Source organism: Puntigrus tetrazona, chromosome 18 (assembly GCF_018831695.1).
Source record: "Puntigrus tetrazona isolate hp1 chromosome 18, ASM1883169v1, whole genome shotgun sequence".
Classification (NCBI taxonomy): domain Eukaryota; kingdom Metazoa; phylum Chordata; class Actinopteri; order Cypriniformes; family Cyprinidae; genus Puntigrus; species Puntigrus tetrazona.
The window spans coordinates 13,831,753-13,858,477 of NC_056716.1; the positions used below are offsets into that span (position 1 = coordinate 13,831,753).

General features: G+C 39.3%; 1 protein-coding gene across 1 annotated transcript; it reads right to left on the minus strand.

Annotated features, from left to right (window-relative positions):
* Nucleotides 1–1,942: 1,942 nt before the first annotated feature.
* On the minus strand, nt 1,943–25,687 carry dner (delta/notch-like EGF repeat containing). Its single transcript, XM_043216653.1, has 13 exons — nt 25,276–25,687; nt 17,014–17,352; nt 16,827–16,921; nt 15,772–15,935; nt 14,734–14,882; nt 14,419–14,572; nt 12,086–12,199; nt 9,278–9,508; nt 7,458–7,580; nt 7,270–7,383; nt 6,321–6,452; nt 5,453–5,699; nt 1,943–4,505 (listed from the first exon to the last, which is right to left on the minus strand). Exons 1-13 carry the CDS (start codon nt 25,570–25,572, stop codon nt 4,394–4,396), a joined length of 2,271 nt encoding a protein of 756 aa, XP_043072588.1. The 5' UTR covers nt 25,573–25,687; the 3' UTR covers nt 1,943–4,393.
* Between the last annotated feature and the right edge of the window lie 1,038 nt (nt 25,688–26,725).

The window sequence follows — 26,725 nt, forward strand, 5'->3', positions numbered from 1 at the left end:
TTCTAGCCTTGTATCAGTACTGAGGCGCATATTTGTATAAATTGTAGTCCATTCTCATTTGCCTACAGTGCAGTGCAAGCTGCATGTGCAATAAGGGGACGCTTTTGTTCCTAAGTACGCTTTTTTAATAAAGCTACGATCTCGGCCTGAGAAACTGTGGTGGACCATGAGAGCCATTTTCTCAGGACGCGTCCTGGTCAGGATTTCGATGTTGCCTAAAATATCTAAGTTTTGGCATTATTTGCATGCAGACCGATCGGTGTGTGACATCGGTTCCTTGCGTTCTCGAGGTACTTTGAATCGAAGCAATACAGAAATCCTGGCAAGGACGCGTCCTGGGAAAATGGACCTTATGAGAAACCGCTGCAGGACTTTCAGCGCGCGAGTGAACTTTACGAAATTAACTGGGAACAGAACTGCAAATCCCATTCGATTAAAAGAGTGATTCATTCGCGAATGCCAGCTCTGAAAACATCCCTGCTGAAAAAAAACTGCATATGTGTTTAGGTATGTTATGAAGCTGGGATGCTGGCCCTTTGCTGGTTTATGCTGGTCATGTGCTGGCAAAGGACCAGCATAAACCAGTTTAAACCAGCATCCCAGCTTCAAAACATACCTAACCAGCACGGGATCTGCATTAAACACAACAGAAAATGATTCTAGGGGTCTCTCATGAAGTAGTAGTAGAAACGAATGTCTGAGAAGTTTTCCTTTTAACCTTCATCAATCTTCATCAATAGTTTACTTGCCTTCACAGTTTTACATACTCTTTAGAATTTTTTAAGGAATACACACACACACAATTGCACAAAAAACATAATATAGTTAGAAATATAGACAAATGTCTACTATATGACAACCAGTCTCATTCTGATTTAGTAAGAACAATTCTATAACTAAGCTTTCAAACCCGATTTCCGCTGAATGAATGAGTGTTTTGGCACTGCGTGATAAACCCGGTCCTTCCGAAACCCTCACGATGTCACAGGTCAGAGACTGACCCTACCTTTCTATAAATGCTGTGTTAAATTAGGATTTTCCAGGATTTACAAGCGGTTAAACCACCGTATCTACTTTACACTCATGGTAGCCGGCACATCTGGTATGCAAAGAGAATATTTAAGTTATATTCTGGTCTTCCAGTTTATACAGTGGCTAAGGATGCAGCAGCTTGCCACTTACTCACACACTTTTACCTATTATTCAATTATTCCAGAGTCATCTTTGTCCAGAAACCGCCTATAGCCGAATGAGAGGTGAAATAAACACTTAAAAGGGTCAAAAGAGACCTTGGTCTGTCTCCGAGGTCAAAGCTATCAAAACCGTGTCCTTTCCTCCCCGCGGTGGGAGGACTTCTGAGTGTCCAGGGCATCATCACAGTACGCCATTCTTGCAGATGTTTACTTTCAGAACATCTGGAGCCCACACAAGGTCACGGAAGGGTCTAGGACATCGTTTGAACTCCATATAAGGGCACGGCCAGCTGGGGGACATTCCAGTGTTCAGACGGTCAAAGGCATTCCGTCGGTGGAAAACACATCCTCTCTCTCTCACCGTCTGCATCTGAGCGTGCGTTTCTCATCTCGAGACGTGAGACACGATTGCAACACTTGAATGCTTTTACAAATGTCAAGTTCGCTTCGCGCACTGCAGGGAAAGTGGATATGAGCTTGGACCGTTTGGAGAGATAAAGCGTGTTTGTGTGCGTACGAGACTTACCATCTGTTCTTTGGGATAAAGAAAACGCGTCTGATGCGAGCGGCATCTTCCAAAACGTCCTGTTCCCTGTGATATGAAGTTACATGTAGTGCTTCCTTATCTACAATTAAATACCTACTAATCGCTTTCATTACTATAAACATCCAATAGGATTTGTATTTTCAAGGTTCATTGTATCTCGTCTCGTTTATCACATGTTAAACATCCAAGCATTAAAACAGGCTTGAGGCTTTCACTTTAACTTTTATTAATACATCATTCCACAGATATAACCAAATGGGTGTTATCTTTATCTAACAAAAACAGTGCTCGGGTCAGAAGCTTCCCTTTAGTACTGATCCTAGACACAACCTGTTCATTCACCTGAAGATGAAGATTAAATCTTAAAACTCGCCCTCATGCTGTTCATTTCCGATCTTCCGTAGAAGACTAAAACAGGATATTTGGAGAATGTCCAAGCGGCGATACACCTTGGTCGAGCTCCAAGATGGACAAAACACAGTAAAACTGCCAAAAAGTCTCCCAAATACTTTCCAGATCCTTTTGTTCAGTTGAAAATATTTAAATAGCGAGATCAGCAGCAAGAAACCTGAACCAGTTTTATTTGATATCACTCAGACAAAACATGGCACAGTGCTTCTTAAGGCAGAATGTTTTAATACCTACGGATTTTAAATCTGTGACCGATTTTTTGGCCAGTTTTTACATACAGCTTGAATGCGATAAACGGTTTCGGTGCTTTTTCCAGTACAATCGTTGCACGGAAAAGAGCAGCTTGGGCATTCTGCAAAATAACTCCTTCGGTGTTTAACGAAACGCAGCATGAGGCGAATTGATTTTTAGCCAAAGCGTTTCCTTTAATCCAGGCATTATAAAGCATCAAAAGCGGTCTCAGATCAGCTACCGAGGGCAACCTCCACCTTTCTATACTAAGCAAAAGGATAACCATAGGAGTACAATGAGTATAAGTAGGAGCAGATATGGAAGATAAGTGAGAAAGGGAGACGGGTAATGGAAAGAATGAAAACATTCCATGAGTACCACTCCAGCCAGATGCAAATGAAGAGAAAGACAGCTGGAACCCGTTGCAGGAACACCAGAAGCGCATGGCAGAAATACACCGGTCTTAACCAGACTCGAGGACCTGTCAGAGACACTTCACTTGTTCCAATGCTCTGACTCACTAATGTCTCAGTAGATACTAATGGTGAAGGTAATCTTATTCTTGGAGGCTATTTTTAAGTCCATTTCGGGGCCAATAAGCATTCTGTGCAGATTAAAAGTCTCAAATTTTCCTTGTTGCTTGTCCACATTATTTTCCCTACAACTTCCATTACACACGCGGCATTTTGACTTCTTGAATTTTCCACGGCTCTCACGCATTCATGTGTTTACATTCACAATCATACGATTATGTTAAAACACGTAAGGCCGTGTAAAAGCCATGAACATTTCTTTTATCGAGTAAACGTCAAAACCCATACGACGCACTTTGAAGTTTCCCTTTCACTTTGCCAATAAACTGACGGTTTATTAAACTTTGCACACGTCCGTTTACATTTTCATGTTGGAACCGAATATGTAAACTTGGTTTTCTTGTATTGTCAGATTGTTTATGAGCAAATTCTTGATAGTTAATGCCATTTTACAGCACGTCTAAACTGACTCACTGATGGTTTTTCAACTCCCTGATCATTTGCAGCCACGTTTGCAAAATTATGCAGGCAAAAAATGTTATTTACCATTTTCAACCGCTGAGGGATGTATGATACACCACTCGCATAGAAGTCACCTTCAAAGGCTGTGAATGTGCATGATCAACCTCGAACACAAGCGAAACCCTCCTTGAAATCACCAGATTTTGCCTGCGAAAATTTCAGCGGTAAATGTGACCACAGCTTAAGGAGCTTTGCAGGTGTCTGGAACGGAGAGGTCTTCCATAAAACGCTATGAAATATAGATCAGGAGGCCTAGTTTATTACTCAGTGATACGACACCACAAAATATTACTTTTAAAAGCACTTTGCCGTGCTGCCTTCACATGGACGGTGGTATCTTAAGACTTTGCTAACACCAAGTTCGGGACACAAAAGAGACCACAATAAACAAGAAGAAAGAAACAGCAAACAACAATGTACATAAGGTTACAGAGTAACCGAACCACTGATCCTATCCATGCACCAGTAAGGCAACCTACATTGTCTTATCTTTTAATTCTTCAGTATAAAGTTACAGTTTAACTGGACTATGAGCTCTATTACTCCTAATTCTACAGCTTTTGCGTGGATTGCTGCTATCGTATTTGTAATCAGAGTCTAGAGGGTGGAAGGGTTCGGTTAAACACCCCCTCTCACACGCCGCGTTTTGCGATGTAGCTTGTTATTCGTCTACTTACATTCCACGAAACATTTGCGTCTGCAAACAAAGCACATTTGTTTGGGACTATTCCATTAACTAATTCTGTGCAGCACTCCTAGCGCCTGATATGAATTAAAAGCTTCATGGTTTTACAATGATAAAATATATCAGTTTCAAAAGTTTTCGACTCATTTTTTTAAAATCTATTCTCTGGAAATAAATACTGCATGGATTGGCTCATTTCAAAGGCTGGAACAGTGGCTGTGTGTATGCGGTGCGTGCGTGTGTGTGTGTGTGTGTGTGTGCATGTATTGCCTCACAAATCTTTAGTTTTAATGAGTGCGACTAATGGCTTGTCGTCGGGGCTGTAATCTTCATAACTGATGGGAGTCGCATCATACATTGCCGGTCTGGATTTCTTCCCAAACCTGTAACACACGCAAAGGAACGAGACATTTTTGTTGTTAAATGGTTGATTGATCTCATAGGCCTAATAGCCTGCAATGGCACAGTTTGACCGGTGTGTGCGCTGTAGTGCAATGCTTTAATTCAGCTCTGCAATTCAATAGAGGAAGACACGCTTAAGAGAAGTGCAAACGAAGTGCAAACCAGTAGGAATGTTTCATGACGCTAAGTCTTAGATACAAACAAGTAGTGCTTTACTGTTAGAAAACATCCCAGAGCGTATAGATATGCAAATATGTGTTGCACAGTTTCCTCTCAGTAATGAAATGAACGCACAACAAAAATAAAAGCGGTGAGAAAACAGCTGTTACGAATCATCCGTGATGTGGATAAGTTTATATATTTCTATAACACTTTAGGCAATAGACTGTTTTAAAGCAAACAGCCCTTTCAGTTAGAGTTACAACTTTTATTTTCTCCTATGAAGCATTTCTATATGTATATGAATGTATAGCGTGTGTATAACTCAATATTTAAATGAACTGCATTCTGCAAACATTCTGTCATTAATTACTCCCCCCTTATGTCGTTCATAACTCGTAAGGCCTTCGTTCATCTTTGGAACACAAATTTTTGATGAAATCCAAGGGCTTTCTCACCCTGCATAGACAGCACGTTCTAGGCATACAAGCGTAGGGGACATCCAAAAAAAAGTCCATGTGCTTCAAGCTTATGTGAGGCTATGTGTGAAGAAAACAAAAGTAACAACTTTATTCAGTTTCTTCTCTTGCCTGTCAGTCTTTGATGCACGTCCTTGGTAGCTTTGTAGGGTCAGAAAGCTTTTAGATTTCAAAGATAAACAAAGGCCTTACAGGTTAATATTAATTTTGGGGTCAACTGTCCCTTTAAGTTGTATGCTTGTAAACTTCCTTTGTGTTTTAGAGTTGCATATAAAAAAGCATGCATCCACCTTGCGTGGCGAATAGAGGCGATGGCGTTGCTGAAATCGCTGTCAATACTGCGGCAGTTGTAAAACTCCTGATAGGCATGACGGGAGGAGCCCTGGTACTCGATACGGCTGATGCGACAGATGCCAACGATGAGGATGATGAGCATCAAGACGAAAGCCACGCACAGAGCGCCGATGATAATGTACAGAGAGTGGCGCGGCATGTTGGTCAGCGAGTCGACCGGCTGAGCCATCTTCCACTGCAGGTCTGAGACAAAGTGAAGACAGAAAACAAATTGTGAGTGACATCTTCCTGCGCTATGCCATGTGGTTGCTATGGACTTGTGTTATAAAGTTGCTAGGGTGTACTGGATGGGGCAGTGCTAGGGGGTTCTGGGTGCAGTTTCTTACATTCGCAACGGCTGATGAAATGCTTTAATAAGCCACAGACCAAGCGTCATCTAGCAAGGTCACACACCCATAAACACAGTGGGATATTCCTGAGAATCTCTGAATGGCCAGCTATCTCAGAGAGTCACACGGCTCCGCCTCCTCACACGTCACAGTCGTCCCGTTGCCTAAATGATGAGAGGCGGCGGAGCGTGAGGAGGTTCACAGGAAGCTAATGGTGCCGAGTCACAGCTGCCATAAAAGGCAGGAGCACGTCACTCCTCAGAGGATGCGTTCTCTACCCCTGTGCATACATAACGCTGTCCTTGAGGCCTGAGTCGTCACGGAAAAAGGAATGGCACTAGCGGAGCAAGAACACCATGTCCCTTCAAGTCACTGCCCAAAGGACAGTATGATATAATACGTGATAATAATAACATTATTCTAAATAAGGCGTTTCCCATGCATTTCCTTTCACTAACTGTTGGTGTAAACTCACGGATCTCGCAGCTTCCGCCGACCCATCCGGGAGGGCAGTGGCAGGTGTAGCCGTTTGATTGGTCGATGCAGGTACCGCCGTGGTGACACGGGTTGCTTTCGCACTCGTTGATGTCAACCTCACAGTTCTCACCTACAAAGAGACAATAAAGCGGTCGAGACAGAATACAAACGTCTTATCAGCGTTCCCCTAACGATAAACGATGGCTACGTTCGGAATGCATACTAGTCTGCTAGATAACGCACGCTGTGCGGTACGCATGTGAATCAATGCAAGAGCAAGTTTTATTTTGTATAAATGTTTAGATATTTTGCATGTTTAATTTTATTTGTGAAAAAAACCTTAATGGCTATTTGATCCAATAGTGAAAAAAAAGAGAAACTGGTAGTCAAGTTGAACGCAGTGCATTGTGGGATACAGTGTATCGTGAAGTGCACATTTACGTATGCAAATATAGGGGATCAGTGAAAAGGTTTCAGAAAAAAAAGGGGAAAATAAATAAATAAATGAAAAAATTTCAAATTAAACAAAATGAAAAATGATTATTTTTTATTAAAATTAATACAAATGTAAATAAACTAACAAACAGTCATATAACAGTATAGGCAAAAATTAAAAAAAAACTACGACAAAAAGTTGATAACAATCAAAAATACAAATACAAAAATAAAAAGATAATGTAAATTATTTATTAAACCGTACATCTAACCCAACCCCAACCCTAACCCAGGTAAAAATTAATCTTAACACTATTTACATTGCTAAACATTTTGAAAATTATTACAAACTAAATATTCAACATAGTACAAGTGGGACTTAATGCATGAAAATATTGCCTTTTTTGCCTAGATGAAAATTTAAAAGTAATAATATGGTAATATGTTATTGAAAATACACAACTATATAATACAAATAAAATAGAATAAAATGAGCAATCACTAATATTCACCCATATATCCTGGTGGACACACACAGGACGCGTTTCTCCCTCCACTCTCACAGCGCCCTCCATTCTGGCACCTGAGCTTCAGACAGGGGTCTTTATATATCTCACAGTGCTTTCCTGAAATAACCCACAACGCATTAATTACGTGTCATTTTTACTGACATTTTTAACTGCAAGTGCATGAAACGCACCTGTGAACTGTGGGGCGCAGATGCACTCGTAAGCATTGATCAGGTCTCTGCATGTGGCGTAATTCTGACAGGGAGCAGATAAGCATTCGTTATACTCCTCCTCACAGTACAGACCATGATAACCTAGGAGAATTGAAATAAAAACACAAAATTATTGTCTGTAGCACTCAACAGCACGCCATAGATGTGGTCAGCAGAGCTTAAGATGCATTTCACCTTGAAGTTTCCTAGAGAGCCACTAGAGAGCAGCGTTTAGTTGTGGCTTACAGTATGAGGTCAGCAGGAGCAACCGACGACACAGATGACTGAGAAAACATTGTGTTTTCTGTACGGTGCATATATCTGTAGATCCATAGATATCATCTTGTACATACTATTTGTGAAATGCATGAACATATTTGAGTGTGATATAACAGCACTGCAACGTCAAGGTGCAAAATTTAAACATTAAGCGCTGAAATAAAAATACACACTACATTATTTTACATATTACTGTGTTTGCACTGGCTATGCAGTTACTGGCTATGCAGTTGCTAGGGTGTTAAGAGTGGTTCTAGATGACTGCTATTTTAACAAAAAAGAACCCAGCGACCAGTTAAATGTAAAATTAAGAGATTGCTTTAGCATGTGAAAATGGCAATTCTCACTATTTTAGAAAAGCAGCAGGGCAACTTTTTTTGCAAATAGCCTAATCCACCAACTCCCCCAGAGATAATAAATTGAGTTTTACCATTTTTGAATTAAATCAGCCGATCTCCTGGTCTGGCGATAGCACGTTTAGCATAGCTTAGCATAGTTCATTGAATCCAATTAGACCAGTAGCATCACGTTAAAAAATGACCAAAGAGTTTCAATATTTTTCCTATTTAAAACTCGACTCTTCTTTAGTCATACTGTATAGTAAGATCGGCAGAAAATTAAAAGTTGTGATTTTCTAGACTGATATGACTAGGAACTATACTCTCATTACGGCGTAATAAGTAAGGAAGTTTGCTGCCATTCCAAGAGTGCAGCAGGCGTAGTGATATCACGCAGTGCCTGAAAACACCCAGACCTTCTTGCTTGCAAGCTGGGGACTATTTTCCACAGGCTCTGCATGAAATCATTATGTCTGCTGTGGCAATGGTACGCCAGCAAACTTCCTTTTTTTGGATAGAATGATCTATGCTAAGCTATGCTAAAGGTGCTATCGTCAGACCTGGAGATCAGCTGAATGGATTCAAAAACGGTAAAACTCAACTTTTTGTTAGAGAATGAGCCTATTTAGAAAAAAGTGGAGTGTTCCTTTAAGCCTACATGATTAAAACACTACATGATTTTTACCAGATTTTACAGTCTAAACAAGTTGACGCTATAGTGTACGTGTAAAAAACGCTGTAAACGTTTTACTTGCTACTTTGCAAATTTCACTAATTAGTGTCCCAGGCCTGGAATGCTGCCATTAAATCATTTGATCATTTGTTTCGTTAAGGATCATTTTGTGTTTACTGAGTGTGCAAATCTCAGCAATCCCACCAGAACGGGCATTTGTTATCAGAAGTGTCGTCTTCATAGCACCGTCCCGCTGAGCATTACTTGAAGTCCCACCGGAGCATGTTTAGGTCCCATCGGACACCTCTTATCAGAGCGGGGTGATATCAGTGGATAGACTGATCCGGCTGCACAGCTGGTGCAGTCACACTTCACAGACAATGATGTCTGAGCACGCAATACACAGGAGGCAGTTGCACAGGAGGCAGTTGCCATGGCAACCAGACTTAGTTGGAGGGAATGTAAGAGAGAGAGAGAGAGCTATGAGCGGAGGCCAACGAGATCCTCACCTGGTACACACAGACACCTATAACTAGTGCCGATGCTGCGGCAAATGCCGTGAGCGCATGGGTTGAGGGCGCAGAAGTCCACTAGCTGGGCGCAGGTGGGTCCGGTGAAACCTGCTGGACAGGTGCAGCTGAAGCCCAAACCGACACCCTGTGGGGAGCAGCTGGCGTTATTGTGGCAGGGCCCAGAAGCACAGGGATCAATCTTCTGCTCGCACATGGCACCCTGATACCCTGATAACAGAGAGAACGGGGAAAAGACTAAGTTGTGCAGTATTGCATGGAGAAATCAGTTGTAATCATCTAAATCATGTAGCCTTCAACCAACAGAATTATGGAATATAGCCATAAAAAGTGTTTTCAGCCTCTGCCACCTCAGGATATATGAACACACAAACATAATCTCTGAAACTGCTTCATTAGCATTTTACAGTCTAATTTGAGAAAAACTACCATCATATCATATACTAAGCCAAAATGACTTCACAAGAAAAATAGAAACGTTTTTAAAACTTTAACTTTTTATATGGCTCTATGGTTGTTGATTGGATGTTGAGATGTGGGTGTGGGACTTGTAGGGTTGTGTAAATCTATAAATAGTAAAAGATTTTGGTCACGGTGCACAACACTTGGTTTTATGCACAGTTGAGTGACAAAATAGGAAATGGAAAAACCTGTATGAAGTGTCTTAGTAATGTTGAGCAACCACTAAAATCAGAGCAGCTTCAGTGCAACTTCTGTGAATCTCTGGAAACTCTATTGAATGAATGATGCACCACTGTATTCCCTTATTTGTCATTTTAATGATGATGACGGAGTACACCCAAAATCGAAATGTGTTTTGACTGGTTTGGATTCTTTTGCTAAAAAAAGTAATCAAAAACCAGACTTGTGTATATAAGTGTGTACAGTGTATGTTTGTTATTGTGCACTTGTAGTCTCCTTTTAGTAACATGCACGCACCAGCAGATTACAAGCTTGGTGGCTATGATCCCCCCAATAAATGTCAATCACACACAGAGAAATACAGCTCAGTGCGCTGATCCACCCACAGTTTCCCTTACGGAAGCGCTTTCATGCATTATCTTAATGAAACTCTCACAGCCTGACAGAGCCAACATGAATGTGCTTCACTGCCGCTATCAGAAGAATAGTTCACCCAAAATTGAAAGTGCATTATTTATTTATCCTCATGCAATTCCACGTCGTTCCAAACCTGTATGCTTTCATTCACAGTTTTTTTTTTTTTTTGTGGAACACAAAAGGTGAAACTAGGACAGATCATAGCGATCACAAAGTGAATCTCCAGCAAAAAAAAGCACCTTGACAATCGCCCGTTTAAATTGTGTGCTATTTCATTTTTCTGAAAGGCAAACGTACATGCAAGCTCAAATCAATGTCAATTTGGATATCAATTTCATCAAAAAAACATCATCGTCGTAATGTGTCTCTTCGCTCTCAGAAATAAAGGTACAAAAGCTGTCACTGGGGCGGTATCTTTTCAATAGGTACATGTCTGTACCTAAAGGGTCCATTTTGGTACCTTAAAAGGCACATATTAGTACTTAAAGTGTACATATATAACCCTAACAAAAGTGTACCTTTTGGAAACGCCCCAGTACTGCCCCAGTGACAGCTTTTGTACCTTGTGTTGACCAAACCTCAATGGCATCAAACATCACACTAGTGCGAGTGCTTCATTGATTGTGTCTCTTACACAAACACATTGTATGGAGACTTGGCACAAAGTGCATGAGTAGTTTGAACTACTTTTATGGTGCATTTGTGGCAATTACTAACATTACAAAAAAAAATCATACTATTGTGTTCCACTCAAAGTGTACATTTACAGTTATACTTTTAGCAGACATTGTTATGCAAAAACGACTTACAATAGAGGAGAATAACCAATTTTACATGGAGTGGTTTATGCCGGTGGAAAAAAGTTTGTCTTCAGTTGCTTCCTGAAAGCAGAAAACTTTTTGAAATTGATGGTTTCAGCAGTTTGGGTGAAGGCTGAACACTCATTTTAACTGAATAGAGAAGAAAGGTTGACGGATCTGGAAAGTGAAGTAAAAAAATGTAGAACAATGAAAGAATTTTCAGTCTTGAGTGAACCGTGTCTTCCCTGTTTCTAATGGTACCGAAGATTAGATTCCAAATGAATGCGTTTCATTGCTGTTTGCGGCCATTTCTATTAATGAATGGATGGTTTAGCCCTGAGATGCCGAAATAGCTATTAACTGCCTCATGTAGTTGTTGAAATATTTAAAGCCCGTACCCTGAGCTGTGCCACTCTAATTAGAAATGTGCTATTAGTGCCACTTTCCTTATTGTTTCAGCGTTCCTTGTGTTTCAGACTATGACTTACGTTGCCCATTCGCAACGCAAGATTAATATTTCAGCCTACGAGTGCATTTCTGCCACCAAAGTTCAAGGGACTGCTGTCAAATTGTCTTTGCAGTGCTTCTTCAGGAAGCAGAAGCGGTTGTGTCCCTGTTCTATCTGCTGACTGAGAGCGTGCCCTGGTTAGAGAGAGAGCCAGCGCTGAAGGTACGGTCCTCCTGAGACGGAGGGCGGCGCTGGGCTGTGTTTCACGATTAATTGGAAGAAAGGAAGAGAGTTTAAAATAAGCAACTCTCTGACACACTTAGAGAGAGCAAGAGGAGAAGGAACAGAAATAGAGCTCGAATCAGGACGATTCAAACTTAACGCACACACTTACACTTGCAATCATACACACAGAGACAAGCACACAACAGATCCGATCGTGTCAGACATGATTTCATGAGAAGAGTTATTAATAAGTACCTTCGGCACAATAGCAGTGATGTCCTTCTAGGCTGCTGGAGCAAGTGGCTCCGTTCCTGCAGGGTCCAGAAACACAGTGATCCACCAATGACTGACATCGGTCTCCCTCAAAACCTAAAACACACACGCAGAATCTATTTTTATCTGAAAACACATCCGAAATAAAAATTGCGTCACACGTAGAATTTGACCAATAATCTGTTTTGGTGACCGATAAACACGCTGTATATCAGTTTTGTAATAACAGACACCGATATTAAGAATTAACATATTTGACATGTTTGATGTGATGCATGAAAAAGACAAAAATTGTACTGTCAGCAGGTATTCCAACTGTAGACCGCCCAAAATGTTAATAATTCTCATAACATGCAATTCGAAAGATATTTACTGTTTTTTTTGTAACTTCTGACAATTATTCCAGGGAACTATTAAAGTAATACATTTTATATATACAGTATATATGTAGGTTTAAAAAGATCTTCAAAAGGCACAGACGGATTGTATTATCTCAGTTTGCCATATGACACATCTGAATAAAAAAAAAAAAAATTAAACAAAGAGAGAATCAGTTTTCCTTAATCCAATATCAGTTTTGTAATATGTGATCCACCAACAATGTATAATTATACATAACAATAGAGAACTAGAGAATAATTTTTTACAGTGAAACATGCAATAAATATACATTTTGCATATCAGTTTTTAGACATATACAAACATTCAGCACTGTTATCGGTTATTATAAAATCTATATCGGTCAATTTCTAATACACAAGCAAACCTTTTTTTTTTTTGGAACTCTCCTTCTACTGTTTTTATATGAACTAAAAACCCTCACAAAATCCTTCTTGCATTTTTTACTTTTTCATTACGACACGCTGCCACTTTCCTCCTGGGGATATCAGTGATTTCAGGTTTTCTATCCTTGTGAGAACATTTAGTCCTTGTAATGTCGATAAAACCTGACTCACGCACACAAATGGCTGCAGTAAACACAATCTGTTATTTTCCTGCAGATAAAAACAGTGAAAAAAAACGAACAAAGCCTTCAGTTATAAACCTGAAGTTATAAAAGAATCAGTTGGCTGGCTGCTTTTCTTACAACACCACTAATTAGCATCATTTATGCCCTCCTGTGTTCTCCATAATCCTCTTACAAAAATGGACGGAACAGTAAACAGCGTTTGTTTGCGTGACTTCCACTAGACATTAACAGATATGCCTTGCAATCAGCATGACGGCATTTCTTAAAAAGCACAGTTGTTTCGTTTGGAAGGCTTTAAATAACAGCCTCAAAATAATCTTCATTTACATGATCAAAGGCACAAATCCCTGACCTTCAATGCCACTTGCTCAACCTTTATTTTGTTCTTCCTCTTCCATTTTCTTCCCTGCCCTATCTTTCCATTTAAAGCATCATTAGAGCATTAAAGCTCCGTGCTCTGCCCAAGGTTAACCACCATTTTTCACAAAAACAGACACAAGACAGCATATACATACATACACAACTCATAAGGACTATATGCCTATTGTGCAAATACAAAAAAATATTTCATGTTAATATTTTAATTAATATGTTAATAATTTCACAGCAAAACTAATACTGCACGCTCTTCTTCTATTCATCAAAAATGAGAAATTACATATGTGCAAAGCTGATAGACTCCTTTGTCATTTATTTATGTTTATGTTCTCCATCTGAACAAATTAAACTTAAAAAAAAATGTCTGTTGTTAGTATTTTTGTTGCAGCTGTGTTTTTACTGTTGTGATGTGAAGATTAAATTAATTAAAAACTGAAGTAAAACATTAAACATCAGTTCTGAACATCGGTTATTGTAACTTAAAACTATATTGGTTAGAACAAATTCTGAAAAAAAAAAATCACAATTGTTTTCATAATTAATATAATAATAAATGTTTCTGAAGGATCATGCTGAAAATGTATCTCACATTATATATATATTCTAATAGAAAACAATTCTAACCGGCAATAATATTTCACAATAGTACCGTTTTTATTGTATTTTTATAATTAATATATAAAATATATTTATATAACATTATTATTACCTACCTTTTCGTATATGTTATAATTTAAAATGACTTAGCCACCACAGTAAACTATAAAAAAAATTTAATTAAATAAAATAAATGTTCAGGCAGTGAAAGCTTGCTGTTTTAGGTAAAAAATGTTTATTTTTCCTATTTAACTCGCCGATGAGTAGCAGCACACAAATAACCCAACTAATATCAAAACCCTGTTAATAATATGATAGTAATCCAGCACACGTCCTGACACAGTTTTATGAGTATGACTGAAACACACACCTGGCTGGCAGGTACAGCTGTAGTTTTGTCCTTCATCTCTCTGTCTGAGGTCGGTGCAGGAGCCGTTGTTCTCGCAGGGCTTCAGATGACAAGCGTCAAACTCCTCACAGAAGATCCCAGAGTACCCATCATCACACTGGCAGTAAAATGTGTCCTGGGTTTCACATTTAAACACACATCATCAAATGTTCACAGTAACTATCATATCGACGCTTTGGAAAGAAAAACAGCAGAGCAGATCCAGGGTTGTAATACTGGCCTTTCAGTTCTTCAAAAAGGCAAAATAGAGAGCTTATTATGATCGGAGGTCGTTACCACAGAGGACTGGGTGATGCATTTTCCTTTCCCAGAGCATCGTGGGTCGCCGAATCCACTGCCGGGCTCCATACAGTTATTGGTTTTTACATTGAGATGCAGCCTTAAAGTGACCTCCGGACCAGAAGGTGCTCCAACGTGAAGAACACCTACATAGAGAGAGAGGAAGAACGTAATCGAGAGCGACCTTTTTACTGTTTTTTAGACATCGAGAGCTTGTCAGGTGCTAATGTGTTATGATGGGTTTTGCTTGTTTTATTTGGTTACATATGTACTCAAAAATGGCGAGTGCACAATTAGGAGTTTGTGTAAAAATCTTAAAAAGATAAATATTTTTTTTTATTTGATAATTTAAGAGTGTAATTAATTTACCATTGGTTTATAAATATATGTGAGACACACACACACACACACACACACACGTAAACAAATCTACATTCATATTTATTATACAGAGCAAATAAATGTCGTTCAATTTTAATAATATTGTGGAACATTTTTTACACAACTGTAAACCTGCAAAACACGATTTCCTTTTAGGCTTAGGTCCTGCTATTTTATAACATCTGCTACGACAACAAGCATCTTCTCTCTTCCTCTCAGACATAAACAGACATGTGCACACACACATGAGCACACACACACACACACACACACACACACACACACACACACACAGTAATGCCTCAAGGACAGACATTGTTTGGCTCACAGAACCAGACAGGGTCAAATAAAAGACTCACAACACTCATCAATGCGTCTGGAAAAAGTCTGAATTGCAAACAAGTTGGAAACAGACATTATGCACAAGGATGTTTCAAAGGCAAAGTCTCAGTCTGAAGCACATAGTTTCTCTTACTGTGTGTGTGTCTGTGTGTGTGTGTGTGTGTGTGTGTGTAGCCAGACAGACGGACAAACAGACAGACAGACAGACAGATAGATAGATAGATAGATAGATAGATAGATAGATAGATAGACAGATTATATATTTCTCCACGTTGCAGGCACATATCTACAGGTTTGAAATCCCACACTTACTGATGAAGTAGTTGTGTCCGAATGGCAAGGACTGGTCAGGGAGCACCAGGCCATCTGAGCTCTGCTGAAACCACATGATTGTACCGTCTGCAACAGAGCACTGCTCATAACCAGCCTCACCTACACGCCACAGCACAGCAGAGCCACTCACGTTACCCACCAACCTACACACACACACACACACACACACACACATCTTATCAAAATCAGTCACATGTCAGTATGTCATTGAACTAAAGACAGAAAACTTATGTAGCTAACTGTACAATGATAACAACATTAAGAACATGATTCTTTTTTGCTTTTATTCTTGTGTAAAGAAATGAGAGTCTAATGTGAGAGTCTAACACATTTTATTTTATATATTAATTGTTGTTTTAATATATTACTATTTTATTATGAAATTGCATCAATACATTTAATATTTATTATAATGTAGAAATCATGTCAATGTATAATTTAAAAAAAAATTACTATATTAAAGATTGTTATTCTATTGTATTTTATTTGGCAGTAGCTCAGTAGAAATAATTATATATGTCACCAAGGATCACAAAATTAGTCATAAGTAGCACAGGTATATTTGTAGCAATCGCCACAAATACATAGTACGGGTCAAAATGATCAAGATTTCTTTTAAACATACAATCTCATGATCATGTTCAGATATTTTTTAAATTCCCTACTGTAAATATATCAAAACCTAATATTTTATTATTAAGATGCATTGCTAAGAACTTAATTTGGACAACTTTAACGATGATTTTCTTAATATTTAGATTTTTTGATTCCAAATATTCAAATAGTTTTTATCTCAGCCAAATATTGATCTTTTCTAACAATCCATAATCAATAAAAAAACCTTATTAATCATTTAAAGGTTATTTATTTAGCTTTCAGGATGAGGTCTGTTAATTGAAAACAATTATGTCCTTTATGACTGTGGTCTAGGGTTACATATGCTACAGAAAGGTAACTAAAAACACTGGAAGTCCACAACTCTCTTTTTCTAAAATATATTTCCAAGAAAAATAGCATACAAGAAAGTTTCTTACTTCACTGCTGTTTCCTCTGCGACCTCCATGGAAACGGTCATCATTCCGGCAGACTCACCTCCGGCGGTACTCACGCATTCGGCTTCATCAGTAATCTACAACACACACCCGCACAAAATAAACGACTTACAGGACCGATCCTGCCTTCCAAACCGGACCCAGCCGCCACGACACATCACCTACTCACCTGCTGATCCTCCCACAGTATCTCCACCGCTTTCTGACCCGGCCTGGGTCGCCACGGCTCCAGAGTGGGCGGGGCTTGAGTAGTGGTGGGGACCGTGGTTGGCTGGAACACTTGAGTGGTGGTAGCGGGCGTGGCGGGCGTGGCGGGCGTGGCATGCTCCGGGACGAGGCTCTCGGCGAGGTCCCAGGTGGACTCGGACAGGTCAAAGGTCAAGGTAGGCAGGTCACACCGAACCCCGCTGTAACCCTCGCTGCACTCGCACGCGAACCCATCCCCCTCGCCGTCCTGGCTACAGTTGCCATGGAGACAGGGGCTGCTGGCGCATGGATCTGCAAAAAACTGCACCCGATAAAAACAACACAAATGAGAGATGAAAACTGCTCCGTATTTGCAAACATTTTAAATTGCAGAACAGCGAACGGTCCAGCTTTCATTTCAGGCAAACAATCACTTGGCCTGAAGATTGAGAACTGGGAGCAATTAATATACCGAAATCACAGACGAGCAATGTTATAAATATGAACAATAGCAATAGAGCCGTCCCTCTCTGCCTGCAGGAACACCTGCATCAAAATCTATTTTGCTAATACCTCTATCTTACAATTATGTAGTGATATTGATCCAATTACTCTAATTATGCTCTATTTCCTTTGACAGGGACATGCCTTCTTCCCAAGAGATAAAAGTAGGACTTTTGCATCTGTTCATCTGTAAGCTATTTATACTCCATACTGTGTGTGCAGGCCTTACATAAGTAATCTAACGTAAAATGCTTCTCCTGGATAATAGGTGATATCAGGGATAATCAACAACATATGGCTGGTGAGCTAAAATAGCTTCCTTATATATAAGAGGTTTGTTTCTCTGTTGTACTGAATCATTTGAATCATCATTATCAGGCCCAAAATAACAAATACACAGCAATTACTGTATAGTCTAAAAACCATCGTTCAATGAGAAAAACATGCATGTTCAGGTTTATCTAAAACAGACAGAAGTGAATCAGGCAAGGTTTTATTACAATGTTGTACGCATTTTGAAATGAACTGTTATTCGAAATTAGCAATAACCGATATCGTTAACAAAAGTAAACCCCGGAATGAAAATTGTATAATTTTAGTGCTTCGTATCATACGTCTGATGCTGTACCAGGTGGGCTAACAAGCAAGTTTACTACACAGAGCTGGTTACGTGACGCAAATGAAATGTTTTAGTTTGCACTATGGTAAAAGTGTCTTGAAATCATGAGAGTGCGCAAAAATAAGTCTTTATTAATCAATAATCTGCCATCGTGATTTGTGTGAAAAGGAATGAAAATGTATATAGTTTTACTGCTACTAGTGATCATTTTAGAAGGTAGAGGCGTCTTTTCATGTGAGTCTGGGTTGAAAATTCATCAACTGTAAACAATTATGGTCTAAAAACGTGCAACTAAGCCTTTTTAGGCTGCGTAACACATGCTATTTCACGTCCTTCTTCACATCTGTGCCCCTTTGAGCCCCATTATTAAGCTAATCAACTTACTGGCAATCACAGAGGCACATCTGAAGTGCGCTGCACATGTTGAGGGCTACGTGTTAGAGGCTTTCCTTGATCTCACCAGCCACAATTACGTTTTCACATCAGATGAAAAATAAATAAATAAATATGTGACATACTGTGATTTTAAATGCTGTTGTAAATTAACCCGCAGTGTCTCTGTTCATCGAGCGCACCTGAGCTTTGACACCTGCAACAGTTCATTCATTAATTTGTTTTAATATGCATAAACAGGTTAAGATGCACATCAATCAATATGAAACAGTCAATTATGGTCAGTACCAGTAAAAATACATTAAATGACATATTTGTGACCCTGGAGCAAAAAATAATTAAAAAACTAATGGATAGTGGGGTTTTATAGTTTTATCCCATGACCCAGTGACCCAGTAACCCACCCGTTGAGCTCAATGGGTGGGTTATGAAAATCCGGTCACAGTTCTGTTCTTATAACTAACCTAAATACACATAACCATATAATTATGCGCCGTTAGGATTGTTCATGTTGCTAATGTTAATATTGAATTACCATTTGTGAATAAACGGTAAATACTATCCATTTGATTTTAAAGAGTTTTCAGTTGACCACTGACTTCCATAGTATGGAAAAAAGTCAGTGGCTACCATCAGCTGCTTAGTTAGCAAATTTGGTTGGGTTAAAGTAACTCTTAATGAGATTTTTTATGTATCCTGAAGCTAACTTTTCAGATCTTGTTATAGGCCATCCAATGTACTATTATGAATCTGGGTCCTAAAGAACTAATTTACAGGATCACAGTCGACTACTGGGGAAAATAAAAAAGACCAGGAAGCCTATAATGAGGAAAAAGGTAGGGCGGCTGAAAAAGGAAGCAGATACAGTGTGGGGAGAAGAAAAGGTCATTGGTGAGGAAAAGACCTTCACAGTGTGAAGCAATGGATGAAGTGTTTACAGTATCGAAACTCTTACAATTCCCAACTCAAGATATCTCACCAAACATGATCTCAGAAACATCAACACAACCCTGACCTCTGGCTCCTTCAACCTGGTTTTTAACAGAGAGCCTCCTCTAATGTGAAGAGCTGGGGACCGGTTTCGACCCAAGACCTTCATCACCGGAGCTGGTGTTTATTCTATAGAGACGAATGTTAAATTTTCTTTTACTGCGACTGAAGAAAGTATTTCAAAAACCTTTCAAACCCCCAAAAGGTTAGCCACCCGTCATCTTGAAGCAAAGATCTCCGCTTATTCTCCTTCCCCATTTGTAAAGGTCAAACTGTTACTAAATCATGCTGAAATGTCTCCTCGGACGTGAATAACAGCTCATGGTCAGAAACTTGAAAAGGGTGAGCTAGTCTTCTTTATTCATAGTATAATTTAAAAGAAAAGTGAGGTTTTATGATTGAGTTCAAATTGACTTTTTTGATTTTAATTATTATTTTTTGATTTTATTTCTCATGCTAGGATGAAAACGGTGCAAAACCAATTTACTGCCAGAGATGTTTCCAAAGCAGTGTAATCATTAAATATCTTTAAAATCAGCTTGGTCCCTGATCTGGGATCCAGCTGCGTGACACATTTAGAGGTGGGGCAATATTCTGAGAGAAATGTGTTATGTGAGGTTGCAACATTTTGCCCATGTGACGCTTTTGTTGTCTATGCAGGTAATTATGTATTTGTGCCATTCCCGTTGACCTGGACAGCATGGCACTTTCTCAAAAGGATAATCAGAAATCCACTCAAAAAGAACAATGTTTCTGTGTGCGTGTGTCTATGTTTGTGTACACAGAAAAGAGCGCAGAAAGAACAAAATGTTTCTAACACACACTCAGTCAGCTTGAAAACTCACTGCCATCTGACTATTAATAGAGAAAGTGTGAGAGAGAGAGTTTGACAGCTCATCGCTCACCATTCAACTGTATAATGATTATGAATTAATGAATTCTCCAGTTGTCTTTGAGAAAAGGATGGTTTTCATTAATGAAAGTGTCTTTCAAGCAACGTTTGCACTCATACTTTATGAATATCATCAAAGGCTAGGTACGAAATGGAAATGAAAGCGTGATTGGCTCATAGCCACTAAACATCAGAGGATGGCCCGAATGAATACTAACCAGCCTGCAGATGGAGGACACGGTTAACGGAGACATACAAATACTTGGAGTTGCATCAGAAAAAAAATTGTTTACAGCAGCACGGGCCACAAAGGATTCATGTTTACTTACATTAAAGGTCGAACGAAATGAGATTCAACTCATTAGAGCTATCTGATGCAGAAGTGGAAAATCTTTCTCTGGGGTTTTAATGCAGAACACAATTTTATTCAATGTCATGGCTACATAACAACACACGTAGATGCACTCAAAGCCAAACATCACTGGCAATGACATTTATTAATGCAGCACGTTCAGAAATGCAGGTATAAAGAGCAGATGCGGCACCAATTAACCAGTCAGATGAGGCCGTATCGGTGCAGAAGAGCTGCTGAATTACAGATTTCTAAACGAGGCAAGACTAAATAGGCGAGATCAATGTTCCCCATTCAACATCATTATAACAAATAGCTACTTTCCCAGAAGCTCTTAGAATGTCTTACCAAACTCATAATGCATGTTTGTTGGATATAAATTCTGCTGATTTAGACTTGCCATCTGTTTAATAGGATTCAACGTTCAAGCTCTCCCTCAGCCTCAAGTCTACCTTGGAGACAAATTTTTTATTGTGAGGAGAATTTTCAATGGGATATCGCAAACGATAAGATCACTGAGTGGCGCTAAAACACAGGTTCAGTACTCAGTAATATAGGTATGTACAGGTGCATCTCAATAAATTAGAATGACGGGGAAAAGTTCATTTATTTCAGTAATTCAACTCAAATTGTGAAACTGGTGTATTAAATAAATTCAACGCACACAGACTGAAGTAGTTTCAGTAGTTTGGTTCTTTTAACCATTTTGGCTCACATTTAATGAAAATCCACCAATGCACGATCTCAACAAATTAGAATATAGTGACATGCCAATAGTAACACCTGCAAAGGTTTCCTGAGCCTTCAAAATGGTCTGTCAGTTTGGTTCACTAGGCTATACAATCATGGCTAAGACTGCTGATCTGACAGGTGTCCAGAAGACAATCTTTGACAGCCTTCACAAGGAGGGTAAGCCACAATCCTTCATTGCCAAAGAAGCTGGCTGTTCACAGAGTGCTGTATCCAAGCATGCTGTAACCAACCGAGAGAACCGCAGCCTTATGAGGATTATCAAGCAAAATCGATTCAAGAATTTGAGGCTGGGGTCAATGCATCAAGATACGTGTCAAGGAATTTGGCTACAGTTGTCGTATTCCTCTTGTTAAGCCACTCCTGAACCATAGGCAACATCAAAGGCGTCTTACCTGGGCTAAGAAGAAGAAGAAGAACTGAACTGTTGTTCAGTGGTCCACAGACCTCTTTTCAGATGAGAGCCAGTTTTGTATTTCATTTGGAAACCAAGGTCCTAGAGTCTGGAAGAAGGGTGGAGAAGCTCATAGCCCAAGTTGCTTGAAGTCCAGTGTTAAGTTTCCACAGTCTGTGGTGATTTGAGAAGCAGTGTCATCTGCTGATGTTGGTCCACTGTGTTTTGTGAAAAGTTTATCTTGAAATTTTGGTTGCATTCACGTTTCCTTATGCTGACCAGCTTTTTGAAGTCACAGGAAGAGGCAGTAATTAAAGCAAAACCAGCTCCTTTCAAGTATTGAGTACATATACACTAAATAAACATACTGTCCAGAAGGCCAACAATTCACAAATAAAAATTGTATTGGTCTTATGACGTATTCAAATTTTTTGACGTAAGACTTAAACTACTTCAGTCTGTGTACAGTGACGCGACATTGAATTTAAATATCTGTGGACTGTTGCTAAAAGTTAAAGCGCTATCGTGTTGGACATATGCCCTATACCAAATCTAACCCTAAATCTATGCGATAGTGTTAACAAATGCAGAACTCTGTCATTTCAACTGTCTATCACTTTAACTGTTGTTCTATCTATCTATCTATCTATCTATCTATCTATCTATCTATCTATCTATCTATCTATCTATCTATCTATCTATCTATCTATCCTCTCGCTTAACCTGATTTTGTTGAGTTTGGATCAACATCTTTGTGATCACCATTCAGATAAAAAGAACTAGTTTATAGTTTTTGTGACGTTTAGGCTTATAATCCGTGTTTGGTGCTTATACATCAGTGTCATTCATATATTTCCTCTGATTTTGGGCATTACTGGGTAAGGTCAGCTTAGGTGTAGATATATGGTCAAGACTACATTTTAGGATTAAATCGTTGTTCCAGGGTCAATAAAATACGATGACCTAGGAACACATCGAACTCAGCAAAAACAGGACATGCCTATTCTTTCACGCCTTCAATTGTCATTCTATTCATTTATTCTACCCACAAATCCCTACTTTAATGAGACTCTTACAGGCTTACAAGTTTAAATACAGTTAGTGTGAGTCTTCAATTTTTCAAAGATGAAAGCTTTGTAGAAACAATGGTCAGTCCAGCTCTCTCTTTAATATTAATGAATTCCCCGTTGCTGCTTAACAAGCTGGAATCAAAGACGAAAGACCAAAGAGGAGAGAAAAAAAACAGGACGACCCTTAAAATAAGCATCCCTGGCGATATGACCAGCAAACAGATCTGCGGTTTCTAAGTATGCATCCACCTACTGTAGAGCAAAAGTGACTGTGCACATCCAAAAACACATACATCCTTGTCCTTCTCCTTCTAAACACGAGTTCTCAGAAAGGACAGGTGACTCATGCACAATCACTCTGCGTCAGATGCTGGTTGAGAGGTTAAGTGAGCTCCTCAAGGGCAAAAAGGCCTCTAACGTATATCAAATCATTCCGGTTCATCTCTTCCTCGGTGTTTACAAAAAGTAGTTTCATGCAAACATGTGATTCTGCCGTATCGCATACATCCAGTCACGTCAGCAGCAGTTAATGAAGTTCGGAAAAATGGCTGTCTCATTACAGGGTGACTGAAGAACACCAGCCTTGCCCGGGGAAATGGAACACTCGGTGACATCACAATGACTTCAAGCCTCGTCGACCAATCGCTGTGAATCCTGTCGGTGCATTAACCAATCGCGCGGCAGCATCCTTTCTGGCTGCATTGGGGGAGATGGAAATGAGCAGCATGACGTCACAGGACACAGGTTGAGACGCAAGCTTTAACTAAGGTTGAGGAAAGGACAGGACACAGCGGTGCCGTGCAGAAAGACGCATCTTCTTCACACTTGAGAGCAAGCACCAACGAGATGCGCACAATGTCTTAACTTCTTGAGTGCCACCTGTTGTCCGGTGAATATACAGTACATGCACGCAGTGAGGCAGCTCTTCTGTGGATCTCTGTTCTGGATCCAGCCAAGCGGTGGTGTTATTTAGGTCAGAAGCCCTAATTGTGTCTAGCTGTGCTACTCACATTCAGGCTTTGTTCCCATTAGTGTATTAACTCCGATGTGTGGCTACAGCCAATAAACAACAAATCTATGGCTAATACCCTCACCCTTTCCCTAAGGGAATTTAAGCAAATCTACAAGCATGAGCTGCAAAAAAGGAAAAAAAAGAAGAATATCATCATTTAAAAAAAATATATATATATTTTTTTTATTATAGATATGTTTTATATTTTATATTTAACATTTTCCAATTAAATTTCAATGAAATGTATCATTTTTATTATATTAATATATTATATTTTATTATATTTAAAGTAACTACTATAACTTTTTTGCAGTTAAAATTATTATAGTTTGAGTTAAATATATGTGTAGTTGACAAATAAAAATTGGACAGTGTCCTGTGGTGCAACATATCAAAAATATAGAAAACAAAATTAAAAATTAACACTTAATACAATTAACACATTTTCATTCATAGTTACAAATACCACGATGGGTTTATCTTTAATATTAGATTTAATATTTAATTTTTTCTTTTACATTTTTCTGTCTCATCACAAGACACATTGATACGTCAACTACCATATATATATATATATATATATTATTTTTATCTCTTTGGATACATAGTTTCTAGTTTCTGCATTAAAGAAAAGAAGAAAAACAATCATATGCAGAAAGTTTTGAAAGTAACTCCTTTTTATTAGCATGTTTATTATTATTATTATTATTATTATTATTATTATTATTATTGTTTAAGTATAGAAAAAAAAAAAAAAAAATATATATATATATATATATATATATATATATATATATATATTGATTAAAGATTTCCTTTTTTTTCTGTTTTCTCAGATTGGACCATCATCACACCACGATGCACCTGACTAGAGGTTGAAATAAAGCTTGCATCACCCCTCACAGAAAGCCTCGGCATCCCATAGCGGTTTGTTATAAAACAAAATGCATGCAAAGAGGTCAACGCTGCATACTTGCAATATGAATCAAAAAGACTGAGACAGACCGAGAATGATTTCTGCTGTGTTTGTGTAGCAATACACCGCACACAGCGCAGATGCACACATCTAACAGATGCAAGATAAACATTAATGCTGTGATCTTTACCTCTAACACACACTCACACACACGCACGCACACGCACTCAGAGCCGCCTCTCCTCTTCTCCTATCTGTTGCCACAGCAACGCAGCACTCTCCTTCACATCTCACCGACAGCACATGAGCTCCTACAGACCTTTCCGAGCGTTCGTTCACTCCTCTGCTCTCACCTCACAGTTCTGCCCAGCGAAGCCCTGTCCGCAGATGCAGGTGTAAGCCCACAAGTCAGTCTGCATCTGTGTGCTCGGACTCTCCTCCATCTCTCCCACCCGACTGCAGACGCCTCCGTTCAGACAGGGTCTGCCCTCGCAGGTGTCCGGCGGCGCGCCGGGGGCCTCGCCAGGGCCGGGGCTGGCCGTCAGAGGGGTCCCGAGTCCGTCCCTCGCCCCGAGGACGAGGAGGAGAGGCAGTACGTAGCGCTGCATGAGAGCGGTCCGGATTTGCTCGTCTGTGCTCCTGCTCTGCATACGCTGCTGCGGAGAGCAGATCAATGGATTACAGCTTGCTTGCGGCTGCGTGTGTGTGATAGAGAGACAGAGAGAGGCGGTTTGCTGGACTGGAAGGTCTGAGCGTGTTTGAGGAGGGGAGAGAGAGGAGCTGAGGGGAGTGACGACAGGTGACGACACACACGCTCCTCCTCTCGCTGTGTTTCAGTGTGTGTTTCTGCTGTGTCAGTGGAGCTGAAGCCCCGCAACGACAGTCACACACACCTACACATCACACGGCGCGATTACATCCACCTCACGGATGATAAACGGCGTCGATTAAAGGGCGGTGACGCAATATTAACTATTTCCTCTAAAAGCGATTTCTCTGCTTCTGTGTAAGGTAGTTGTTTTATTGCATTCCCACTTTATATTAGTTATTAAGGTGACATTAACGACTATGCGTTTGCATAAAAAAGGACATCGTACTGATTGCAAAACACATTTGCTGCTGAAACTGATAAAGGTAAGTTTAGAAACAGGTTTGGTGGTATAGGTGGGTTTAAAAGATGGGTTAATAGTGGAATTATAAACGTAATTGGAAGTATAATGTGAAAACATTATAAGAGCATTGCATCAAACGGTTCATTTAACAGTTAGGCACCTAATATAAAGAGGAACCGGATATTTTTAGGTAAGGCATTGCTTTATATGTTTCTGTGTAAAACAGTTATTATCTAATATTTTACCCACTTCACAATAAGCTTCCGTTACTTTGCTATCATCAACTAAAAAATGAAATATACTCCTGAAACATTGAGCAATCTCAGTTAGTGTTCATATCTGGTAATATTATTAGACGGACCTAAACATGAACTAAAAATGAACGGTTTAATGATGCTGACGAAGATTAATAAATACCGTAGAATGTGTTATTAATGTTATAATGCGTTAAATAATGTTAACTGCTAATGGCACCTTATTTGTTAAAAGTTTGGCTAAATGAATTTAAAATGAAACAAGAATTAAAGTAAATTAAGGAAGTACTACGCTGTAATAACAAAGGAACGTTCGTTTTGAGATTTGTTAAAAAAAAATACAATAATCAATGTTAATAGTCTACATAATCTGTGTTTTCGAAGATCAACTTAAATATGAAATAAATGTAAATATTGCAAAACTGTAAAATGAATCC

Coding starts and splice junctions, on each gene's coding strand:
- dner (XM_043216653.1), bottom strand. CDS start 25,572: ATGCAGAGCAGGAGCACAGACGAGCAAATCCGGACCGCTCTCATGCAG. Junction 14,883..15,771: donor CGGACACAACTACTTCATCA/GTAAGTGTGGGA, acceptor CTCTCTATGTAG/GTGTTCTTCACGTTGGAGCA. Junction 7,384..7,457: donor CTGCGCCCCACAGTTCACAG/GTGCGTTTCATG, acceptor GGGTTATTTCAG/GAAAGCACTGTGAGATATAT.